The 23,169-nt window shown below is 41.4% G+C and overlaps 1 protein-coding gene across 1 annotated transcript in view; it reads right to left on the bottom strand.

The window, feature by feature from the left end:
• The window catches only part of USP25 (ubiquitin specific peptidase 25), a 2,531,105-nt gene that overhangs the window by 1,571,359 nt on the left and 936,577 nt on the right, over positions 1 to 23,169 (bottom strand). The window contains exon 8 of the mRNA XM_044071806.1: positions 19,533 to 19,609. Within this exon, the coding sequence (XP_043927741.1) occupies positions 19,533 to 19,609 (77 nt within the window). The remainder of the gene's footprint in view (positions 1 to 19,532; positions 19,610 to 23,169) is intronic.

Raw genomic sequence — 23,169 nt, 5'->3', positions numbered from 1 at the left:
ACCGTTACGGTTAGCTACCCATTCGGGGCTAGGACCTGTTAAGTCATACAGGCACTCGGGTCACTGAACCACAGTTACTAATATGAATATGTCACAGTCCATGTGGGTGATAATGACCAGAGATGTACCTCCCTTGACTGTAAGAGAAGAGACATGATAGATCTCACTGTGCATCTCATGCAGATATGAGCTGAGCAGCATACTACCCTCTCCAAGATGATTCCATGTTACCAACAGAAAAGGACTGATTTTACTAACTGGCTTGGCTTCTGGTGTCAAACCAGGGGGTACAATATTTGACTATATGGGAAGACATGGTTGACACAACACATTTGCCAGGGATGATCTGCACCTATACCCCTTGGGCTTTCGGATACTGACAAGACCTTTTTCCACCTCCATAGCACCCTTTTAGGCAATGCCAAACTGGTAAACCTATTGTCTTAACTGAACTTATGAAGAAATATCTGAAGGTGGTACTGCCCAGTGCTAGAAGTCTTAAGAAATTCCACTCCTTGCAAGCCTTCCTCTCCATGGACAGTACCCCAGTAATGTAAAGTTATGCCTTCCACACCTTTACACTAGCTACTGCATAGGAGGGAACTAAAGGTGGAGGATTCTAAGTCTACATTAAAAAACTTGCAACCAAACTAGTTAGTGTGCGTCTAACCCACTGGAACTCATACGTGCAACTCACCATAAACAAGTGGTTGTACCATATCTTTGCAGGATATAGGTCCCCCTCCAGGTCACAGGAAACTCTACCTATCTCAATGTACTTGTCCCTTCACCATTCAACCAAATACGATTTTCATGGGGGATTTCAACTACCCCTCTAAAGACTGAGAACCCTACACCACATCTAATGCACAAGCCTAGCAATTCCTAAACTTTTTTAATACAAACATCCTGAAACAGTTGGTCCATTTTCCTACCAAGGGTACAAACATAATTGACCTTGTACTCCAACATGGGGCATGGGGGGAGGTGATGTTCCTCGCCCAGTGTGATGCCTTATCTCATCATATCCAACCATAAGGCAGTATTACTTGAAATAAAAATTAAGTCCGGGGGATCCAACAAAACCAAAAACCTTTAGGAATTATTCCAAGGTTAACCTCTCTCTACTAAGCAACACCTTAGCTAAATTCCAAGCACCCCCAAACCCAGTACACACACGAGTATATGCCAAGTTATTTACAAAATCTCTGTACAGCCATGTTGATAGCTGTACAGAGCAGGCTGTTTCCCACTGTTATTAAGATGACAAAACTCAAAACACACACCACCCTGGTGAAAACAAATTCTGATCAGTTATACAACAAAAGGAAAAAAATCTTGGCCAAGCATTGCAGGAACAAAGCCATATATACTAAAATCCCCTGAGCAATCTAAACAGGCAGCTAAGAGGGTGAATTAATATTTCAAAAGCTAAATTTAAAAATAGCTTCTCAGGCAAAGGACAACCACAAAGCTTTCTACAGCTATTCTCCTGTAACCTCTGGGGAAATGCACAACAATGCACTGAACTTATTGCAAATGGCACCACCCATGTTGAACTGCAGGCTATTGGCAACCTTTTGACCGACAGGTTCAGCTCAAATCCCCCCCCCCCCCCCGATATTCCAAACGAAATACTGCATACCACAAGCCCCCTCCCCCAACTATTACTAGGGAACAGGTCATCAATGCACATTCACAAAGCCAAAAACACTGCAATGGACCTGGATAACATCCTGGGATTTTTAATAAATAGCATGAAACATGACCACTCTGCTCCACTTCAATAACTTTTCAACTGGAGCCTTCAGTCAGTTTGTGCCCAAGGAAAGAAGATTGCTACATTCATTCCCCTGCACAAAGCAGGCCCACAAGTCTTACCAGCCTTGTATGCAAGGCCATGGAAAAAAATCATCATGGACATGATAAATAAGGACAGAGGTAACCTGCAAACACTGGACCCATCACAGTTCAGTTTTGTTAAAGGAATATCATGCCTATTTAATCTGTATTTTTTTGACGGGGTCACCAAAGCACTTAATGAGGTTAAGACTGTGCACACAGCTTACCTTGACCTGGTCAAGACTTTTGATACAACACCCGACTCAAGCGTTTTAGATTAAAGAGCCACCTAGACTAGTGGATGGGAAATAGGAAATTTATACCAGGCCTGGCACCAATGTCCCTTATGCACAGAGGTAGCTTATAAATGTTTGGTCCTCAATGCCCTATTTGGATACAGGACATCATTCCTTCAGGAAAACCTGGCTAGAATTTGAAAGACCCCTCAGGTTTATTAGCCTAGTAAAAATCTAGGCATCAATGGAGGCAGGAAATCTGAACTTGTACAAGAAAAACTAGATTATACACGAAATAGACTTGGTTTGCAGTCCAGGACTTTCATTCTCTTCTGAAGTCATGCAGGTACTTCATTCCTGGCATGGAGAGTGGTTTCCAAAGGGGTAAAAGTACAAGCTCTGTGAGATCTTGTAGACAGAAGCAGAAGTGCCAGGGCGATGCTGGCTATTAATGCTTGGAAGGCCTTTGTGTCTCCTGCCCCCAGGACCTCTGCAGGAGTAAACGGACAACACCACAACACCCAGTTGTTTATAAATTTTATCACTGAACAAAAAATAGTTGGTCAGCACAAGATCCAAAAGCGTGCATAAAACAAAAATGTTATCATTCGTGACATGTGCAACAGATCCCAGAAAATGCCTAACAAAATCAACACCTTGTTCATATGATATACTTGTGAATAGTGACTGAATATCCACAGTAAATATAATATTTTTACTGGGATCAAAAGAATAACCAGTAGTAAAATCCCTGATTTCATCTAAAAAATGTCAAGGGTCTTTAATAAAGAAATCCATTTTTTGTACTAAGGGATTCAACATATGCTCTATTACCAAAGAAATACCTTCAGTCACTGAATGAGGTGAGGAGACTATGGGCCTGAATGGGGGAATTGTGCAAGTCTATGAATTTTGGGGATCCCAAAAAAGGGTCCCCAAAAGAGATGGTCAATCAACAAACTCATACATATCCCCAGTAATGTAACCTTCCATAAAAAGCTCATATAATTGAACACATATGGACAAACAAACAAACATGGAATAAGCTTTGTGAACATAATTATAATGTCCCTTTTAAAGACCAACTACCAGCGTTCGCTATGGCAACCATTTTAATCAGCGGGGGATCTCTAACAGAGATTTTATAGGAAATAATGTTGGTTGCGTGACTTCTCTGTTTCCTCTGGTAATCTTGAACACGAAGAACAAGATGGTGCTGTTTTAACAGAACAAGTTTCTGCTGTGGATGAACCAATGAACCAACCAAGACATTTAATAATGAAGAAAATGTTTTGACTGTTCCTGGCCTGTCTGGACAAAATTTCAACAATAAAGGAAGACTCCTTTAGAGAAGCGACAAACAAATGTATGGTATCAAAGTCTGTAATGTATCTGAGCATTCATTTACCACTGATCAATTGTTTAAAGGGTTGGGACTTCATTTTGTGCCTTCGAGAAGGATAGACTTGAGGCACACTATTAGACCTGAAAAGGTTTTGTCGGAAATTAAAGTTTTGTTTTTGCTGATGTTGAAATAGAAAGGCCTATTTTTTGCAAATCCAGTACTATTTCTCCACCTTTAATAAATACTACATGTGTGTTCAATAACTGAGGAGGAGATTAGAAAACTTGGCATGACCAAACCTTATGTAAAATATTATAACCTCACCAAGACACAAACATTGGCCTTAAAAGAATTAAAAAGCTTAAACAGTCTTTGGTTTATGAAGGTCGACAAGGGTGGTTGGTTGGTAGTTTCGGAACAATACAAGTATTTACAAGCGATGGAAAAAATGTTGAACATCAGGTCTGAGTATTTACTAATTGATTATAATTATGTTCACAAAGCTTATTCCATAAGTGTTCAATTATACAAGCTTTTTATGGAAGGTTACATTACTGGGGATATGTATGAGTTTACGTTGGTTGACCGTCCTTTTGGGGACCCTTTTTGGGATCCCCAAAATTCATAAAGGACTTGCACAATCCCCCATTCAGGCCCATCATCTCCTCACCTCATTCAGTGACAGAGGGTATTTCTTTGGTAATAGACCATATGTTGAATTCCTTGGTACAAAAAATGGATTTCTTTATTAAAGACTCTTGGCATTTTTTAGATAAAATCAGGGATTTTAGTACTGGTTATTCTTTTGATCCCAGTAAAAATATTATATTTACTGTGGATATTCTATCATTATTCACAAGTATACCATATGAACAAGGTGTTGATTTTGTTAGACATTTTCTGGGATCTGTTGCACGTCACGAATGATAACATTTTTGTTTTATGCACACTTTTGGATCTTGTGCTGAACAACTATTTTTTGTTCAATAACATTTATAAACAACTGAGAGGGGTAGCAATGGGGTCAGCAGAGACTCCCGCTTATACTAACGTTGTGCTTGGTTGGTGGGAACATAGTATTTTGAAACAGTACAAGGTTGTTTTTTATGTTAGATTTGTGGACGACCTGTTTTTTATTTTAGCAGATGGTATGGATCAAGTGACTGCTTTTAGTGAAAGTATAAATAAATCATCTGGATTTTTGAAGTTTATTTTAGGAAGTGTTGGATCAACTGTTCATTTTTTAGAAGTTACCTTGATATGGGACAATCCTAAAAGTAAATGTAATAGCAGCATTCACAGAAAGGAAAACGGTTACTTGCATTTTTCAAGTAACCGTTCTATTTTTATGAAAAATGGTATACCCAAGGGACAGTTTATAGGCGCATCTCTTATGATTTCAGATAACACTATTTTTGAAAATGAAATTAAATGTATTTATGGGTTGTTTCTGGAGAGGGGCATCTCTGAGTTATTAGATAAATTGGCTGATGAAATCCAGAGACTGAGGGTTACTGATTTTCCCCCTATTTTATTACATAGATTTAATGTTAAAAAACAAGGTATTTCTGGAGAAGTAAAAAGTTATGTACTCACCATAACGTTCCATCTGAGTAGTTAGACTTCATTTGTCAGCAACCTGTGGATTTCGGATCCGACATGGATCTGAGCCGGCAGCTTTCCAAGCTAAGATCCCAGCTCCAAGCTCCTCCCCCTTACCCATACTACACTGCAACCTCCTTCCAACCCTCAGATCGAGTTTGCCACCTACGTGACACACATCAACACAAGAGAAATAACCTGACCTGATCACACAAACTAAGCTTACAATACCCAGTAAGTCCGAGTCCAAGGACCATCACAAACCATTAATGTCAGGGGGAAGGAGGGAGGGAAGGTTGCTGACAAATGAAGTCCAACTACTTAGATGGAACGTAACTTCTTTATCTAAAGTAGTTAACTTCATTTGATCATCAACCTGTGGGACAGAGTCCCCAGCTACCAAAGACCTTGGGAGGCCCTTATGGAAGGATATTCCGGAGCACTGCAGAACCAAAAGAAGCCCCTCCTCTAGACACCATGTCCAACTTATAATGAGTAATAAAAGTGTGAAAGGAAGCCCAGGCAGCCGCTGAACAAATGTCATCCAGAAAAACTCTTGACCAGAAAGCAGCAGAAGTAGCCATGGAACGAGTAGCATGAGTATGAACCCTGTCTGGTTCCGGTAATCCATGATCCTTGTACGATAGAACGAGTAGCATGAGTATGAACCCTGTCTGGTTCTGGTAATCCATGGTCCTTGTACGATAGAACAAGTAGCACGAGTATGAACCCTGTCTGGTTCTGGTAATCCATGGTCCTTGTACGATAGAACGAGTAGCATGAGTATGAACCCTGTCTGGTTCTGGTAATCCATGGTCCTTGTACGATAGAACGAGTAGCATGAGTATGAACTCTGTCTGGTTCTGGTAATCCATGGTCCTTGTACGATAGAACAAGTAGCACGAGTATGAACCCTGTCTGGTTCTGGTAATCCATGGTCCTTGTACGATAGAACGAGTAGCATGAGTATGAACCCTGTCTGGTTCTGGTAATCCATGGTCCTTGTACGATAGAACAAGTAGCACGAGTATGAACCCTGTCTGGTTCCGGTAATCCATGGTCCTTGTACGACAAAACAAGTAGCACGAGTATGAACCCCTTCTGGTTCCGGTAATCCATGATCCTTGTACGATAGAATGAGTAGCACAAGTATGAACCCTGTCTGGTTCCGGTAATCCATGATCCTTGTACGATAGAACAAGTAGCATGAGTATGAACCCTGTCCGGTTCCGGTAATCCACGATACTTCTACAACAGAATGAGTAGCATGAGTATGAACCCTGTCTGGTTCTGGTAATCCATGATCCTTGTATGCCTGCAGGATACAAAGTGAGATCCATCTAGCAGGAGTCACCTGAAGGAGTTGGGAGGGTGGCCTAATGGTTAAGGTGTTTGCCTTACAAACACAAGGTGCAGGGTTTGAGTCTCACAAGAGATAATTGGCTAGGCTTAAAATGGCTCGCAAGAGCAGTTAGCTTAGTACTAATCTATGAACCTATGAACTGGTTTCCCCAAAAAGGGCTTGCAAAGGAAACAAATAGCTGATCAGACTTATGAAAAGGTTTAGTCCTATGTAAATAAAAGCTGTCTGTGGACATCCAGCAAATAAAGTTTGTATTCCCCTTTGTTTTGAAAATTAGGGAAAAAACTGGGAGATCAATAGACTGATATTTGACTCCGAAGCAACTTTAGGGAGGAGAGAAGGATTTGTCCTTAGAGAAACCCTAACCTTCTGAAAAACTAAGTATGGGGGTTTTATACATAAGGCTTGAAGTTCGGACACTCTCCTGGCCGAGGTGATAGCCACCAGGAAGGCTGTCTTCCATGACAAACATTTTAAATCAACTGACGCTGTGGGTTAGAACAGAGGCGCAACTAAGGCCTGAAGAACCAAGGTCAAATCCCAAGGAGGGGAAGGATGCTTAATCGGAGGTCTCAGCAAAAAAGTGCCTTTGATGAAAGTCTTACAAATCTTAGAAGCAGCTAGTGAACCTGAATTCTCTCCTACATGAAAATGGGATATAGCCGCCAGCTGGACCTTAACAGTGGAAGAGCTGGCCCCCTGCTGGAAAATCTGAGACAGAAATTCTAATACCGCTGGAATTGGGGAGGTAAACTGATCCAAATCTCTCGGAGAAGCCCAGATGGAAAAATGCTTCCATTTACTATGGTACACCACCTTTCGGGTGGAGGACTTGTGCGCTGCCACCAGAATGGACTTAACAGGAGAAGAGAGTCCGGGAGTCCTGGCAATTAGTGAAACTGGAGCAACCAAGCAGTAAGCTTGAGGCTGTCCAGATTCGGAGAAGGAATTCCGGAAGGATGACAAATGAGATCCAGAATGGGATCTAATATCCAGGGCGGAGATACTAGACGAGACCATAGGCAAGGGAACCAAACTTGATGAGGCCAGAATGGGGTTATGAGGATAATCCTGCTGCCCAACCAACGAGCTTTCTGCAAGAATTTTGTCATTAGAGGTAGCGGGGGATACGCATAAAGACCAGGTGGCCAAGCATGGACAAGAGTGCCCCCACCCCCACCGAGGGAGAATCAGAGCAAAAAACTTGCTGCACTTTGCATTGGACGTCAATGCGAAGAGATCACAGCAAGGCTGACCCCACTTGAGGAAGATCTGTTCCGGTACAAAAGGATTCAGAGACCACTCGTAGGGTAAAAGGATAGTCCTGCTCAGTTTGTCTGCCAAAATGTTGGACCGACCTGGAATGTGCATTACTATCAGAAAACGGTCGGTGGAGATCGCCCATTCCCACACTCTCATGGCCTCTCGGGCCTCTCGACAAAGCGGGTAGGATCTGGTTCCCCCGTTTGTTGACATACCAGACCACTGACATGTTGTCTGACTCAATTGCAATCGTTCCCAGAGGAAGAGAAGCATGAAAGGCCTGCAATGCCAGAAGGACCGCCCTCATCTCTAGAACACTGATATGCAGAATGGTCTTGTTTGGGGACCACGTGCCTTGGACACTCCTGCCCGAGCAGTGACATCCCACCCTAGATGGGAGGCATCCATGGTCACAGTGGCTTGGGGCGGGGTTGCAGTACAGGGGCGTCCTTCCCGAAGATCCCGGGATTGAAGCCACCAGATGACGGAAGTCTTGCACACCTTGCTTAGAGGAATCGGATAACTTAAGGGCTGGTACAACAGAGACCACTGACCTTGTAACGTCCACTGTAACACTCATGTGTAGAACATGCACAAGGAACCAGATTTACAGCTGCTGACATGGACCCCAAGGCCCTCAGAACTAGTTCTGCTGGGGTGAAGATGTCTGAAGAAGTGTCAATACATGGAGGGTCAGGTTCCTAAGTCTGTCTGGAGTCAAAAACACCCTGGCCTGGAGAGAATCTATTTTTGCCCCTATGAAGTCCAGAATCTGAACGGGCTGAAAAGGACTTGGCAATGTTTATCGTGATACCCAGTAAATTTGACAGTTGAAGGAAAATTTCTGGCTTGAACAAGTCAATGCCTGGAGGGGGCTGTGAAGAGCCAATCGTCCAGGTACAGAAAGACCTGAATGTCCTGAAGTCTCAGGTGGGCCGCTACAAATGCCATGACCTTGGTAAACACCCTGGGGGCTGTGATGAGACCGAAGAGTAGGACCCTGAACTGACAGTGATGGACTCCATGTCGAAAGCGGAGAAACCTCCTGGATCACCTGTCCATCATAACGTGGTAGTACGCATCCTTGAGGTCTACAGAGCACATCCAGTCTTCCTCCTGCAAGAACGGCAGGATGGATTGTAAGGTGACCATTCTGAACTTCTACTTGCCAACAGACAGGTTCAACGTGGATCGGCCTGAAGTCCCCAGTCTTTTTTGGCACCAAAAAGAAAGTGAAATAGATGCCTGATCTGGACTGATCTGGGGGGACCAGCTGGATTGCTGTTTTGTTTAGCAGCTTTTCTATTTCCAAAGCTGCCACTTCCCTTTGAGAGGGTGGAATGTCTCAGAGGTGCTTTGAAGGTAAGGGACACCCAAGAGGTAGATGGGCCTACGAACGCCTCCAGGAATACAGAGTCGTCGGAGGAAGGCTTTTGGGCGGACCAACCTCGCCCCCGACGGAGGATTTCCATTATGTTTCCAAATGAAAAACTGAGAATAAACTTTAAAAACAGATAAAACCAAAGGACTGATGTAGACAAAAACGGCTTCCCGAAAACACTGAGTGAATAAATGAATTTAATGTCTCCAAATGAGACATCCTCGGGACGTGATCTGGGGAAGCCTTCACATTCCTCCAAATCAGTATCCTCTGTGAATGACTCGGGAAAGTCCAAGTGCCTCCTCTTGCACTTGTGAGGAATCTCCTTGGGGGGGGGGGGGGGCTCTTTCCAGGGAGAGCTCACAAACAGCTTCATATTCCTCAAGGGGAACCGTCTGGGGCATATGAGACACAGGCTGTCCCTGAGAGGACAGAATGACAGAAGACACTCAGCAGCGAGGGAGCAAGGACGGACTCCGAGGAGAGAGTGAGGGATCTCTATCTTCCTGAGAGAACCCTCTCCACAACGAAGGCTGAAGGGGAACCGGCTTCTCTAAAACTAGAAGGATGAGTAGCTGTGCCCCTCTGATCTGAAGGGATCGAAGCCAAACCTGGAACAAACGGACCCAGAGGAATGGTATGTCCCAACCATAATGGAGCCGATGACACACTCAACACCCCCCCCCCCCAGATCCAACGCCCAAATCATGGCCCAGAGAGCTCGGATCTGACATACTCGACGGCATGGCCAGCGTCTAGGTTGGGGGAACCATCGGTGCCAACCCCCTGACTCTGGAGCTCCTCGGATCCAGGGAATCCGAAACCAGAGGATGGATCGGAGAAGGAGCTATCAGGGCAAACATCAACTCCCCGCTCCAGCAGGAGGGGGAGCCAGCAACACTCCCATTTGCAACTGAGTCTGTATAAACCTTATCATCCAGTCCATGTCAGCCTCCGAGAGGCTTCTTGTAGATCTGGAGGATGCCACAGACTCCGGCCGAGGGCTGATGCATGGACAACTTCGAAGCAGGCCGAACCGCCTCCTCCGGAGAAAATCTAGGTGAGCAGAGCCGAGGGGAAGATGGCTTAGACGTCTTGACCAGTGTAGCAACTTTACTAAAAGGACCCGAAAGATCCAACAGATCCGAAGGTCTCTTACGACCCCCATCTTTTTCTCTCTCTCTCTCTTTTTCTCTGTCTCTCTCCCCCTATGTTTTTCCTTCCTGGCCTTTGTCACCCTGTTTTGAAACGGGACTGTGAGTCCCGGACAGAGGAGGAGGACCTAAAGCTGATACAGCCACAGCCGTGGCCGTAGAGGAAGGGGAAGAAGCAGCAATAGTTACTGCCAGGAGAAGCCCAGCCAAAATTAACTTGGTCCTGCGGTCCAGCAGGGCCTGTGGATTATAGGCTGCATATATCTTGCAGTCTGAAGAAAGGTGGGGAACCCCCAAACACACGACGCACAGTGTGACCATCAGCCGGGGACAACTTATGGCCACATTCTGTGCATTTGGAGAAAGTCAGCTTTTGTGGGTCCGACATCTCAACCTCCACAACAAAAAAATAAGGCTAACTAAAGCCCTACCTACAATCACACACACACAGCAAAGGCGGGAAAGGGAGGCCTACACCAACAAAAACACAAAGTCTACTTTTTTGGGACTTTTCTGCATGGAAAACCTGGGGGAGGAAGAGAGAAGACAAACACTATACACGCACACTAAACTAACTTTTAAACAGTTCAAGCAAGGAAACCCTACTCTACCTGCCTGGTGCTCACAGATCACGTCTTGGCGAAGCCGTGGCAAATGAGATCTGAAGGTTGGAAGGAGGTTGCAGTGTAGTATGGGTAAGGGGAAGGAGCTTGGAGCTCAGATCTTAGCTTAGAAAGCTGCCAGCTTGGATCCATGTCAATCCGAAACCCACAGGTTGATGATCAAATGAAGTTAACTACTTCAGATATAGTGATTTTAATAATGTTAACAAAAAATATGCCATTTCCTGTGTTTTTGACATGTCCATAGACAGAAAAAGTACAAGTTCAATTATAAGCAAGAATTGGAATATTTTAAGGAGAAATTTTGACAAAGTTATTGGTGACAAGCCCAAGCCTTTATATACAAGAACACCCATTGTCTAAAAAACTGTTTACAATTTGATTCTTTTACTAAGGGTAATCTTAATACAGGGAGATGTAACAAGGGAATGTATAAATCTGTTTTTTGTGCTTCTTGTAGCTTTATTTTAGAAGGACCCTATGTTGAATTACCCCCATATGAATCAGATCATCCCCATACGTGGGATATACAATTTTAATACCTGGGGTATAGTTTACATTGCTGTTTGCTCCTTCTGTATGGAGTTTTATATAGGTATGACAAGGAGTTTGAGTAAAAGGATTAAAGAACACTATTAATGTATTAAGACCAAAAATATTAATAATGCATTATTTAAGTATTCTTTAAAATGTGTGGGTTATAAAAAGTTTTTCTGTCTTGGAACATGTAGTAGAGAATATTAGGGGTGGCTCTTTTAAGGACCTTGTTGAACAAAAAGAAACCATGTGGCAGTTAAGGCTAGGAGCCGACAAACAACCCGGTATAAATGATTCTGTTAATATTATTTTTTTTTTTAAATAGAAGATTGAAGGTTTTAAAATGATGAATTTTTGTAGTTTAGTAGGTTTTGGTTTTCTGCACCTTTAAATAGTGTCACAATTTTTAACTGGATTACTGATTTAACTAATGGTTTGATATACAAGTAGTAACATTGCATGTCTAACTTATTCAGATGAAATCTCTTGGAGACAAAAGCGATAATTAACTGGTGTTCACTAATTTTTGATGGCTTCCTTCACTGTTCAGCCAGTGTGGTGGATTATTTTTACTGGTGTGTGGTTTGCTGCTTCATCCCTTGGGATTGTTACAAACATATTTTAGCTGTACTGCTAATGCATTATCTGTTTTTGAAATTGCGAGCTAGTCAAATCTGCTATTTTACGTGGAAGTACCATAAATGTGAAAGAACAAAACCACTTTTAGTGATCACCAAGACAGTTTTCCTAGTATTACAAGACCATGCAGATATATATATATATATATATATATATATATATATATAAATAACAGATCCTTTCCAGCCTTGGGAGGGGGGGGGGGTTAATATGCCCCCCTCCCATAAGGGAAAATAACAGATCACAGGGAAAACTGGTACTTGTGAGCAACAAAGCTGCTGGCTGTGAATCCTTAAAAAACATAAAAAAAGAAAAATAAATAAATTCAGGAAAAAAAGAACCACACACTGTTACTAAGATCAGTTGAGATTTCACAATATTTTATTATTTTACATTTGTTGACTGGGAGATGACTGGATACAAGTCCATTTTCAGCAGAGGCCCAGGGAGAAAAGCTCCACAGATTAACAATAAAGTATGAGATTTACACACAGCAAGCAAATATTTATAGGTAAACACATGATTTAACAATATTCCAAAGTTTAAAAGTACAATATTCATTGGTAAATGCAATATTTAACAAGATTCCATAGTTTTAAAGTTTAAAAGTACAATAAGTTACATAACATGTACAGGTTTCCACTTATAATACTGCCCGAGACAAACATAAGTAAGGAGGTTGGGTGAGATCTTAGGGTTTTGTGAGTAGAGGTTGGGTTTCAAGTTGGAGTGTACATTAGCAGACTGTTGGGGTGAGTATTAGTAGGTGAAGCACCACAGGTAGGCGTTTCAATTCCTTTTCAAGGGATAGAAGTGAGAGGGAGCGAGAGAGTGGGGAAGAGGGTAAAGATGATTTGGGGAGTCAAGCTGGAGGGTAGGGTAGCAGGGGTGTTCTTTTAGTAGCTTTTTGAATGTAACCATGGAGTTGGCTGAGGTAACGGCAGAAGGTAACGAGTTCCACATTTTACCAATGTAGTTAGGGAAGAGGGAGTCACCTGCTGTTACTGCTTTTGGTCACCTTGCTTAGTCTTATCACTAGAGCGAAGCAGTCTGGTATTAGTTTGTAGTTTAAGTAGATTAGATAGTGCTGTTTTTTTTTTTTCAGGAAGTAGTAGGGGTTTGTGCGAAAGAAAGCTGATGGAATGGGAGGAGATTAGGGAATTCGAGTCAATTGACTTGATTTAGTGAGCGACAGTGGTGGGCACAGGTGGGGGCACCGGTAGCAAATTTGACTGTAGCAGATGTTAAGATTGGCCATTTCAGTTTTGGGTAGGTTGGTGAAGACAGCAGCGACATAGAATAGTATGGAAAGGAGGTGGGGTTGAGCTATGGTTATTCTAGCAGACTGGGTTAGAAAAGGTTTATTTTTCATAAAGCCTGCCCATTTTTTTGTGGATGTTTTTAATGGTTTGATTTACATATAGATCGAACTTGAGGTTGCTGTCAATGGTTACTCCTAGCAGTTTAGTATGAGTGTCTGGAGAGATGACAGCCCCATTTCTGGGCACAATATTAAATGAGTTGGGCATTTAGGTGGATTTGTTTGGTTTAAACAGCAACCGTTTGGTCTTTCGGATTAAGTAATAGGTTTGTGTTAAGAAAAGAGGGTTCAGTAGTTTGGAAGGCTGTTGGGTGAAGTAGAGGAGTTTGTGGGGGTTGCTGGCTGAGCAGACTTACTGTTGAGTCAGCAGCGTATTGTGTAACAGTTGCATCTTGGGAGATGCTGTGGAGATCATCAATGAAGATGGAGAATAGAAGGGGTCCTAGAATGGAGCCTTGTGGGACTCCTGTGGTAATAGGTAGCAGTGGGATAGGTTGTTGTCCCATCAAACTGCTTGTTTACCTTGTAGACAGTAATCATGCACTAGCCTGGCTCCAGAACCAAGGCCAAGATTAGTAAGGGAGTGGAGTAGTTTAGGATGGTTGACCATATCAAAGGCTTTTGACAGGTCCAAGAATATGGCAGATGTTTGTTTACTCCAAGTGTCTGTTTTGGTTGATGAGGTTTGTGAAGGAAAGTAGAGCTGTGGTAGTACTGTGGTTCTAGCAGAATCCATGATGGGTAAGACACAAAATTTTATTAAGTAGGTAAAGCATTAGTTGGTGGTATACACATTTTTCAAGTATTTTTGCTAGTAGTGAGAAGGGAGGGCTTGGAGGATTAATAGTACATATTTTAGGTTGTTTTTGTAAAGTAATGCTACCCCTCCCCCCTCCCTTTTTGGTCACTCTACCATGGCGTAGTACGTTGTACCCAGGTGGGAGGAACTCGAGGTTGAGTGTTGTGGGTTTTAGCAAAGTTTCAGTTAAAGATAGTAAATCGGGGGAATAGCTGGATAGCAAAGCATGGAGTAGGTATGCCTTGTTATTTATGCTTCAGATATTTAAGCTTAGTAGTAAAAGGCTATGCTTTTGTCTAGACATGGGAAATTGGTTGGGTGGGACACATGGGATAGATGTAGTATTCATGCAAGGGTTTGGTCCTGGCTTAAGGTGCATGTCTCCAGCTAGGAACAATTGACGGCTAATGTGGTGTAAGAGTTTGGTCAGTTTAGATAGAAAGGCTATGTACCCATTTGATTTAAGTGACTTGGTAGTGAATGGGAGGAGTCTTCCTGAGGAAGGTGGAAGAATAATGTGGTGGTGAATACTTGGGGATACGTGTAGGCTGTAGGAGGAGTGTGATAGAAAGTATTCTTTGATGGGGGTAGTAAAGGTAGTTTACCTAGATGGTGTGTTAATGTTAGGATAAAGAGGGTGGTGAGGCAATGTAAGCATGATGGTTGGCTTGTGATAAAGTGGGTGTGCCATATCAGTGGGAGGGGGTATGTGGGTGAGGGGACTAAAAGACTGGTTGATAAGGATTTTCCTAGAGTGTGATTGGTGTAGGCTACGAAGGGGGAGAGGTTAGGTATAAATCTAGAGATAGTAGAGGCGGGTGAGAAATGGGGGCAGGGGAGCAGAGTGAGCCCAAGAGTACCAAAGGGCAAATGGAGAGGGATAAGCCATGATACTGAGCTGACTGCAAGAACAAAAAAATCAAACTTTGAAATTATTCCAGGTCAGTATGCTAGTTTCCTAGTGTACTGGAGTCCGAAGACTTCCATAGGGTCAAATACAGTGTGAGAATCTAGATACAGCCTAGGTAGACCAAGGGGCAGACTTATTCCTATAGCTGTACCTGTTGAGTTGGGTTTTAGCTGCAGGGAGAGGGGGTCTCGCAGTGTGCTAATCTCTTACGTTATAATTCTGTAGTACAAACACCATTAAACAGTGTACCAAACAAATATAGGAGAATAACCTACACTACAGTCTGTTCCGTTGCTAGTCAGGTATTGAATTTGTCCCAAGTAAGATATAATATGGCAGTGGAGTGGGTTCCGACTTCACGACACTTTAAAAGAAGCCATCCAGGCAGAAACGCTTCTGGGATTTAGGGGTATATTTCGGAGGGTCTATGTTAAATGTTCAACCATCCAAAATGTCTTACATTACATGGTCAAGACCAAATGTTCGACATTTGGATGTTCGAACATAAAAAAAAAAAAAAAAGGAAAACACAGAAAAAAATACAGTGTAGGCAGGGGGCAAGCCCCTCTGCACCCCCCACTTAAATATACCAACTCTGAAACCGCACTTCAGTGCAGAAAAGGGAAATTCTCCCGATCTGCACTGTACAGTGCCGTTGAAAGTCCATCTTAGAGCACTCAAAATTTCGAACGTTTGGTCTCGACCATGTAACGTTCGAAATTGAGCATTCGAAGATTTCATAGGTACCCTATTTCAGAGGATTTAACTGTAAAGAGAGAAAATAGTTATGTAGGTAAGGTAGCACGTTAGAGGAATAGTGAGATGAAAATGTGAAGTTGCAGGTAGAGAAATAAAGAAACATGGGATAGGCTAATATAAGAAGCAAAGTATGAGTAAAGCAGCAGATAAAAACAGCATAAGGCAGAGGTAATGAACAGTAGTCAGAAAGTACAGCTGGAGCCAGAAATAAAGAAGACAATATATCACAGCAAAACTGGAAGCTTATATGCCCACAACAGGAAAAAATAAATCATCATTGCATACACAACCGTTTAGGCAACAGTACAGAGTTTACATTCAGTCAGTTGTTCACAACTTAGCCAGTAATAGGTTTAACATCTCTTACCAAACTATGGAGCTGAAACACTTGCAACTAATGTAATATCACAGTAATCTGTAAAATAGAGAGCTATGCCAGACATATGATAAAAATAAAACTTGCAAACGGCAAGAGCAGCTAACAATGCTGAGATCAGAATACATTCATGCGCAACAAGTGCAATCAACTAATAACAGCGAATATCTGTTAGCATGTTTCACAACAAAACAGACCCTGTACAGAATGTACAATTAGAAGCAGTATGTAAAAAACAGTCTAATTGAATCAAAAGTTATCCACAGAATAGCAGCACGCAAATAACTTCAAAGTACAAAAATAAAACGCTGTGTCAGTAAGATTAGTAGATTTATTTAATCCAAAGCCAATAGTAAGCGCTTTCGTCTCTTCCCTCAGACTTCTTCAGACTAAGGCTTTGTGGTAAAAACATACATTTATATACTTAAATGGTTCATTAGCCAATTAACATTTTAAAATCACAGTGTCATTAAAACATTTTATAATATAAAAATATACATAATACAAACCATCTAAAACTAAATTACATTAATGTTTCAGCCCCTTCCTTTTTAGATACATTATAAATTCTTCCCTTTTTAATCCTGGAGGGAAACTAGCATTTGTTCTTACTTGCCAACAATATTCCAACCATCCCAGCTCTTCCTCAACATTTACAATGTTAGCATTAGGATGTAAAGCATCCAAAACTATACATCTGAAATTTATTTTACATTTCTTCTCAACATAATGTTTACTCATAGCATTTTTCATATCTGCACGAGCAATAGCATAACTGTGTTCAAAAATTCTTCTGTATAAGTTCCCTGTTTGTTGTCCCCACATAAAATGATCTACATTCTAAGCACATTAATAAGTAAACCACATTTTTTGCTTTGCATGTAAACCTACCTGGGACCTGTACGACTGTTTTTCCCACTAACAATTCATTACTATCAGTATATAAATATTGACAATAGTTACAATTGTAACACTTTACCATCCCTTTTCTTGATTCAACTTCTTTTATTTTATTCAGTTTACTTTGAAAATAATCTTTGAAATTTTTAGCCCTTTTTTGTACAAACCTGGGTTAATTTCCTCTCTTTTCAATAATCTCCATTTCCTTTCAGAATCCCCCAATTTCTCCTTACTGACACAGCGTTTTATTTTTGTACTTTGAAGTTATTTGCGTTCTGCCATTCTGTGGATTGTTTGTTTTGGTTGCAGCGCATCAGTAATGGAGAAGAGTTCTGTACCAAGAACCAGTTTTGCAGCCGTATCAGCTGGCTGTGTGTTAAACGATACCCCGAGTGGTTCATTTATAATTAATGAAGAAGGGACAGTTAACCCGGTTATGGTGAATCAAGGAAGAACAGGTCAAAATCTAAATTGTAGCAAAGAAATTTTAAATGGATGCTTAGCCCCCTCCAGTTAACCCTTTTGGTGTGGAATGAAGTGTTTTGAGCGAAGAAATGACGAATACTACTTTCAACATCCAAGAATGTTTTCATGTTTTAGAAAAAGATTTTTTGGCGTTAAAACGCCTTCAATGGGACAATTTATTTTTTGAGAACAGTTTAAAAGTAAAACAAGTCCCAAAGGGATTAAGAATCAAAAATATGCCAGCTGGGAAGGATTTACCCAAAGATCTCACGGAGAAGTGGCTTGAGATCAATCAGAAGGCGGGGCTTCAGTATATGGAACTGCTTCGTGAAGTCAACAGCAAAATTGGTGAATTAACTAAGGGTGAAAACCAATTATGCTATATTAAAAGAAAACACCTCTTGAGAATTTCAACAGCAAAATGGGTATTATTCAGGAAAATCTTTTTCAACTAAATAAAGAACCGAGTCAGAGAAAAACAAAAATGTTTTTCAGAGATCGGAATGAATATGCTGGAGGTGTGGCGGCAGCCTATGGATTAAGGCTGCAAAGCAGTATACTGAGCAAGGAGATGCCTCGTCATTGGAGGAAGATGTCAATGTGTTAAGAAGGTCCGAGAGTTATAGTGTTACAATTGTAACTATTGTCAATATTTATTTACTGATAGTAATGAATTGTTAGTGGGAAAAACAGTCGTACAGGTCACAGGTAGGTTTACATGCAAAGCAAAAAATGTAGTTTACTTATTAATGTGCTTAGAATGTAGATCATTTTATGTGGGGACAACAAATAGGGAACTTATACAGAAGAATTTATGAACACAATTATGCTATTGCTCATGCAGACACGAAAAATGCTATGAGTAAACATTATGTTGAGAAGAAATGTAAAATAAATTTCAGATGTATAGTTTTGGATGCTTTACATCCTAATGTTAACATTGTAAATGTTGAGGAAGAGCTGGGATGGTTGGAATATTGTTGGCAAGTAAGATTAAATGCTCGTTTCCCTCCAGGATTAAATAGGGAAGAATTTATAATGTATCTAAAAAAGAAGGGGCTGAAACAGTGATGTAGTTTAGTTTTACATGGTTCGTATTATGTATATTTTTATATTATAAAATGTTTTAATGACACTGTTTTTAAAATGTTAATTGGCTAATGAGCCATTTAAGTATATAAATGTATGTTTTTACCACAAAGCCTTAGTCTGAAGAAGTATCTGAGGGAAGGGACGAAAGTGCTTACTATTGGCTTTGGATTAAATAAATCTACTAATCTTACTGACAGCGTTTTATTTTTATTTTTGAATCAAAAGTTACTTATGAGGTGAGCAGTTATAAACAAACAGATGAGTACTGTAGGCCTTAAAAAAGCTTAATCTCATAATAAATAAAAATGTATGTATGTGTATGTATGTGTGTGTGTGTGTGTGTGTGTGTGTGTGTGTGTGTGTGTGTATATATATATATATATATATATATATATATATATATATATATATATATATATATATATGTATACACACACATATATATATATATATATATATATATATATATATATATAAATCTTCATTACACAAACACATATATATGTTGGGGGTCTGTCCAATATGAGTGCAAAAGGGGAACTTGCATATTTTTCTCCCAAAGTGGCATTGCTAAAAGTGGCTACAGCATTAGATGAAATTACTACTGGGTAAGGTGACATGAATTCTTCAAGCTGCCACGATGACAGAACCAAATCTTTATATAGCAATTTTTCTTAACTGGTGACTTAAAATGCACATCCTGTCTTCAACTACGCTATTACTAAAAAACAAAAGTTCTCATTTTACATTTCCAGAAATAATGCCAGCACTAACAGCTCCATGAAGGCTAAAATCTGACATTACATGTGTACACAGAAAAGTTTATGGGGTGTTAAACTATTCTTACTACCAGGAGTAGAAGGATGGCAAATATCTTACAAAATGGGTATACAGTTAAAAAAACATGGTTCTTTACCAACCTTACCTCCCATCTTCTGCTTTAATTTGAAAGGCGTCTTCTAACCAGTCGAGTAGCTTGTGTGTGAACTCACTGACATCCTGCTGATAAGAACAGAAATAAGCTTGAAATATAAAATGTATACTTCAATTCTAATGCATCAATACAGCATCAGCTGCTATACTTAATATCATCATCACAGGAACATACACACAAATGCATGCACCAGTCCCAGCATATAACATAATGAATGTAATATTCACACAGCTGCTCCCTAGACACCGCTATGAAAGTAACAAGTCACAGACACACACTCCAGTCCCTGCCTATAGGACCACAATGAAAGTGATGCACACACAAACATGTGCACATGCATCAGTCCGTAAATACACCATGACAGTAGTGCACACACACTCTGACTGTGCTACTACAGGCAGAGTGGTGTAACACACACACCACCCCCTGCCTGAACAAGCATCATGACAGTAATACACACCCCACTCGCTGCCTGTACCAGCGCCATTGCAGTAATACACACACACACACCACACCCTGCCTGTACCAGCATCGCCGCAGTAGCACACACGCACACCACCCTCTACCTGTACCAGCACCATCACCGTAACACACACCCCTGTACCAGCACAGTCACAGTAATGCACACACACAATCCCCTCCAGCACTGTCACAGTAATACACACACAAATCCCTGTACAGTCACAGGGATACACAAGCACCACCATCCTTGCCTGTACAAGCACTGTCACAGTAATGTACACACACAAAACACCCCCTACCTGTACACACACACAAAACACCCCCTACCTGTACCAGCACAGTCACAGTAATACACACACACACACCACCCCCTGCCTGTACCAGCACCATCAAAGTAATACACACACACAATCCCCTGTACCAGCACTTTCACAGTAATACACACACAACCCAATGTACCAGCACCATCACAGTAATACACACACACCACACCCTCCCTGTACCAGCACCACCGCAGTAATATACACACACACAAACCCCTGAACCAGCACCATCACAGTAATATATATACACACACCAGCACTGTCACAGTTACATACAATCCCCTATACCAGCACTGTCATAGTAATATACACACGCACAAAACCCCTGTACCAGCACCACCACAGTAATACACACACCACCCCCTACCTGTACCAGCACCATCACAGTAATACACACTCAAACAATCCCCTGTACAAGCACTGTCACAGTAATACACACAATCCCCTGTACCAGTACTGTCACAGTAATACACACACACACAAAACCCCTGTACCAGCACCACCACAGTAATACACACACCACCCCCTACCTGTACCAGCACCATCACAGTAATACACACTCAAACAATCCCCTGTACCAGCACTGTCACAGTAATACACACAATCCCCTGTACCAGTACTGTCACAGTAATACACACACACAAATCCCTGTACCAGCACCGTCACAGTAATACACACAAGCACCAACACACTGCCTGTACCAGCACTGTCACAGTAATTTGCGTGCACACACACAAAACACCACCTACCTGTACCAGCACTGTCACAGTAATATACACACACAAACCCCTGTACCAGCGCCATCACAGTAATACACACACAAAACACCCCCTACCGGTACCAACACCATCACAGTAATACACACACACACACAAAAACCCCTGTACATGCACTGTCACAGTAATACTCACACACCACTCCCTGCTTGTACCAGTACAGTAAAGATGGCACGCGTACACACACACACACACACACACACCATTTCCATGCAAGAATTAAGAAGATAAAAGAGAAAGATAGCAGGAAAGTACAGCTGTGTACACATACCATAAATGTAGATGTTAGAGTGTATTCACTGTTGCAGTCATTACATTTGGGTAATCTGCTTGCAGGTTACCCTCAGTCGGCCTGATTAACAAAGTCTTGGGTCCTGCGCCGGTTGCTGTCCCTTCTTCCATGACGTCAGGTCGTCAGAGGGTATAAAACATGCAGCCGACACCATCAGTTTTTCTTGCCCCAGATGTCAGGTGCCCCCCTCATGGGGAGCAATTAAAAATAAAAACACAAAGGTATACCTCCAACAAAAAGGCTTTTAAGCCTAGTAAAGGAAAGTAGATGTATAGCCAAAAGAAGTTAGGGGGAAGGAGGGAGGGTAACCAGGACTGCAACAGTGAATACACTCGAACATCTACATCTATGGTAAGTGCACACAACTGTACTATGTGCTTCGTGTTTCACTGTTGCAGTCATTACATTTGGATAGATTCCCAAAGCTATGGTTGGGGAGGAGGAGTTTAGATAGCATTAGAAGCAGCTATAAGGCCCTGCAAGATTGTAGTGGCAAAGCCACCTCTGGATTTGGAGAAAATTGGCAAATGGTAATGCTTGGTGAAAGTATGTACAGAACTCCAGGTAGCAGCTTCTAGGATGTCCCTGGTAGGAACATCTCGGAGAAAGGCTGTAGAAGTAGATGCAGCCCTGGTGGAGTGAGGTCTGATCCCTTGGGGAATAGGTTTTCCATGGTGCTTATAGCAGAAATTAATGCACTGGCTTACCCATTTAGAAATGGTTTGTTTTGAAATAGCCTTCCCCTCTGCCCCTGCAGCAAATGCTACCAGCAGTTGTTCAGATTTTCTTTGAGGTTTAGTCCTGTCCAAGTAGAATCCAAGTTGTCTGTGCACATCCAAGGAATGCATAATCCGTTTCTAATAAAAAATCCACACCAACAAATATAAAAAAGCAGAGCGGCAACCAAACCAAACGACATGAACCACAGGCAGCGAACACCAGCAATTACCATAGACAACGAAATGTTTAACCTAGGTTTCGTCTTTTATTTTATCCAGACTTCTTCAGAAACAAACCAAGAATGTGATAAAATCAGACATTAAATACACTCATCTTAATAAAATCTACATCAATTACCCAATAAAAGCATACCTAATTAATCCACCCTAAAACCAATTAAAAATGTAAATGCAAAAAGAAAAAAGAAAAGAAACACAGAAACAAAGGAATACACACTTATAAGTTCATATTGAATATGTGAATGTGAAACCTTACAGTTATAATCAAAACATATATGAATATATGTACATATAAATTATAAAATAAATAATAATGAATATTGAATATTGAATATATATGATAAAATGGTAAACTGTGCCAAATGAAACACCATATTTCCTGGCATTAATGACCACATTAGTATTGTTCCTGTTTTGAAATTAAGGCACCTATTGGGGTAAATGTTAATGCTCAAGGTGTTTCATTTGGCACCCCCATTTGCTTGTCAGCATGTTGAAAATTCTTGGTTCCAGTTTCCACTCGTGTGGGTCCATAAGGTTTCTGCTTAGTCCATCTGCCAGTGTATTTAACTTTCCTGGCAGAAATTAAGCTTGCAGGTGCACTTGGCAGCTCAAGGCTGTGTTCCACAATGCCATGGCTAGTCTGCAGAGGGGGTAAGAGTGTGTACCACCTGCTTATGTACCACATAACAGTGTTGTCCGTCTTTACCATTAGTTGTCCTGGAAGAATGTAGTCCTTGAAGGTTGTCGGAGCATTCTGTACAGCTACTATTTCTTTTTGATTGATATGCAGGTGCATTTGACTTGGGTTCCATT

The sequence above is a fragment of the Protopterus annectens genome, chromosome 5.part0, assembly GCF_019279795.1.
Source record: "Protopterus annectens isolate FY-2018-M chromosome 5.part0, PAN1.0, whole genome shotgun sequence".
In the NCBI taxonomy this organism is placed as follows: domain Eukaryota; kingdom Metazoa; phylum Chordata; order Ceratodontiformes; family Protopteridae; genus Protopterus; species Protopterus annectens.
Note: the sequence above shows the minus strand (reverse complement) of the source record. Positions and strands in the feature narration are given on the sequence as shown.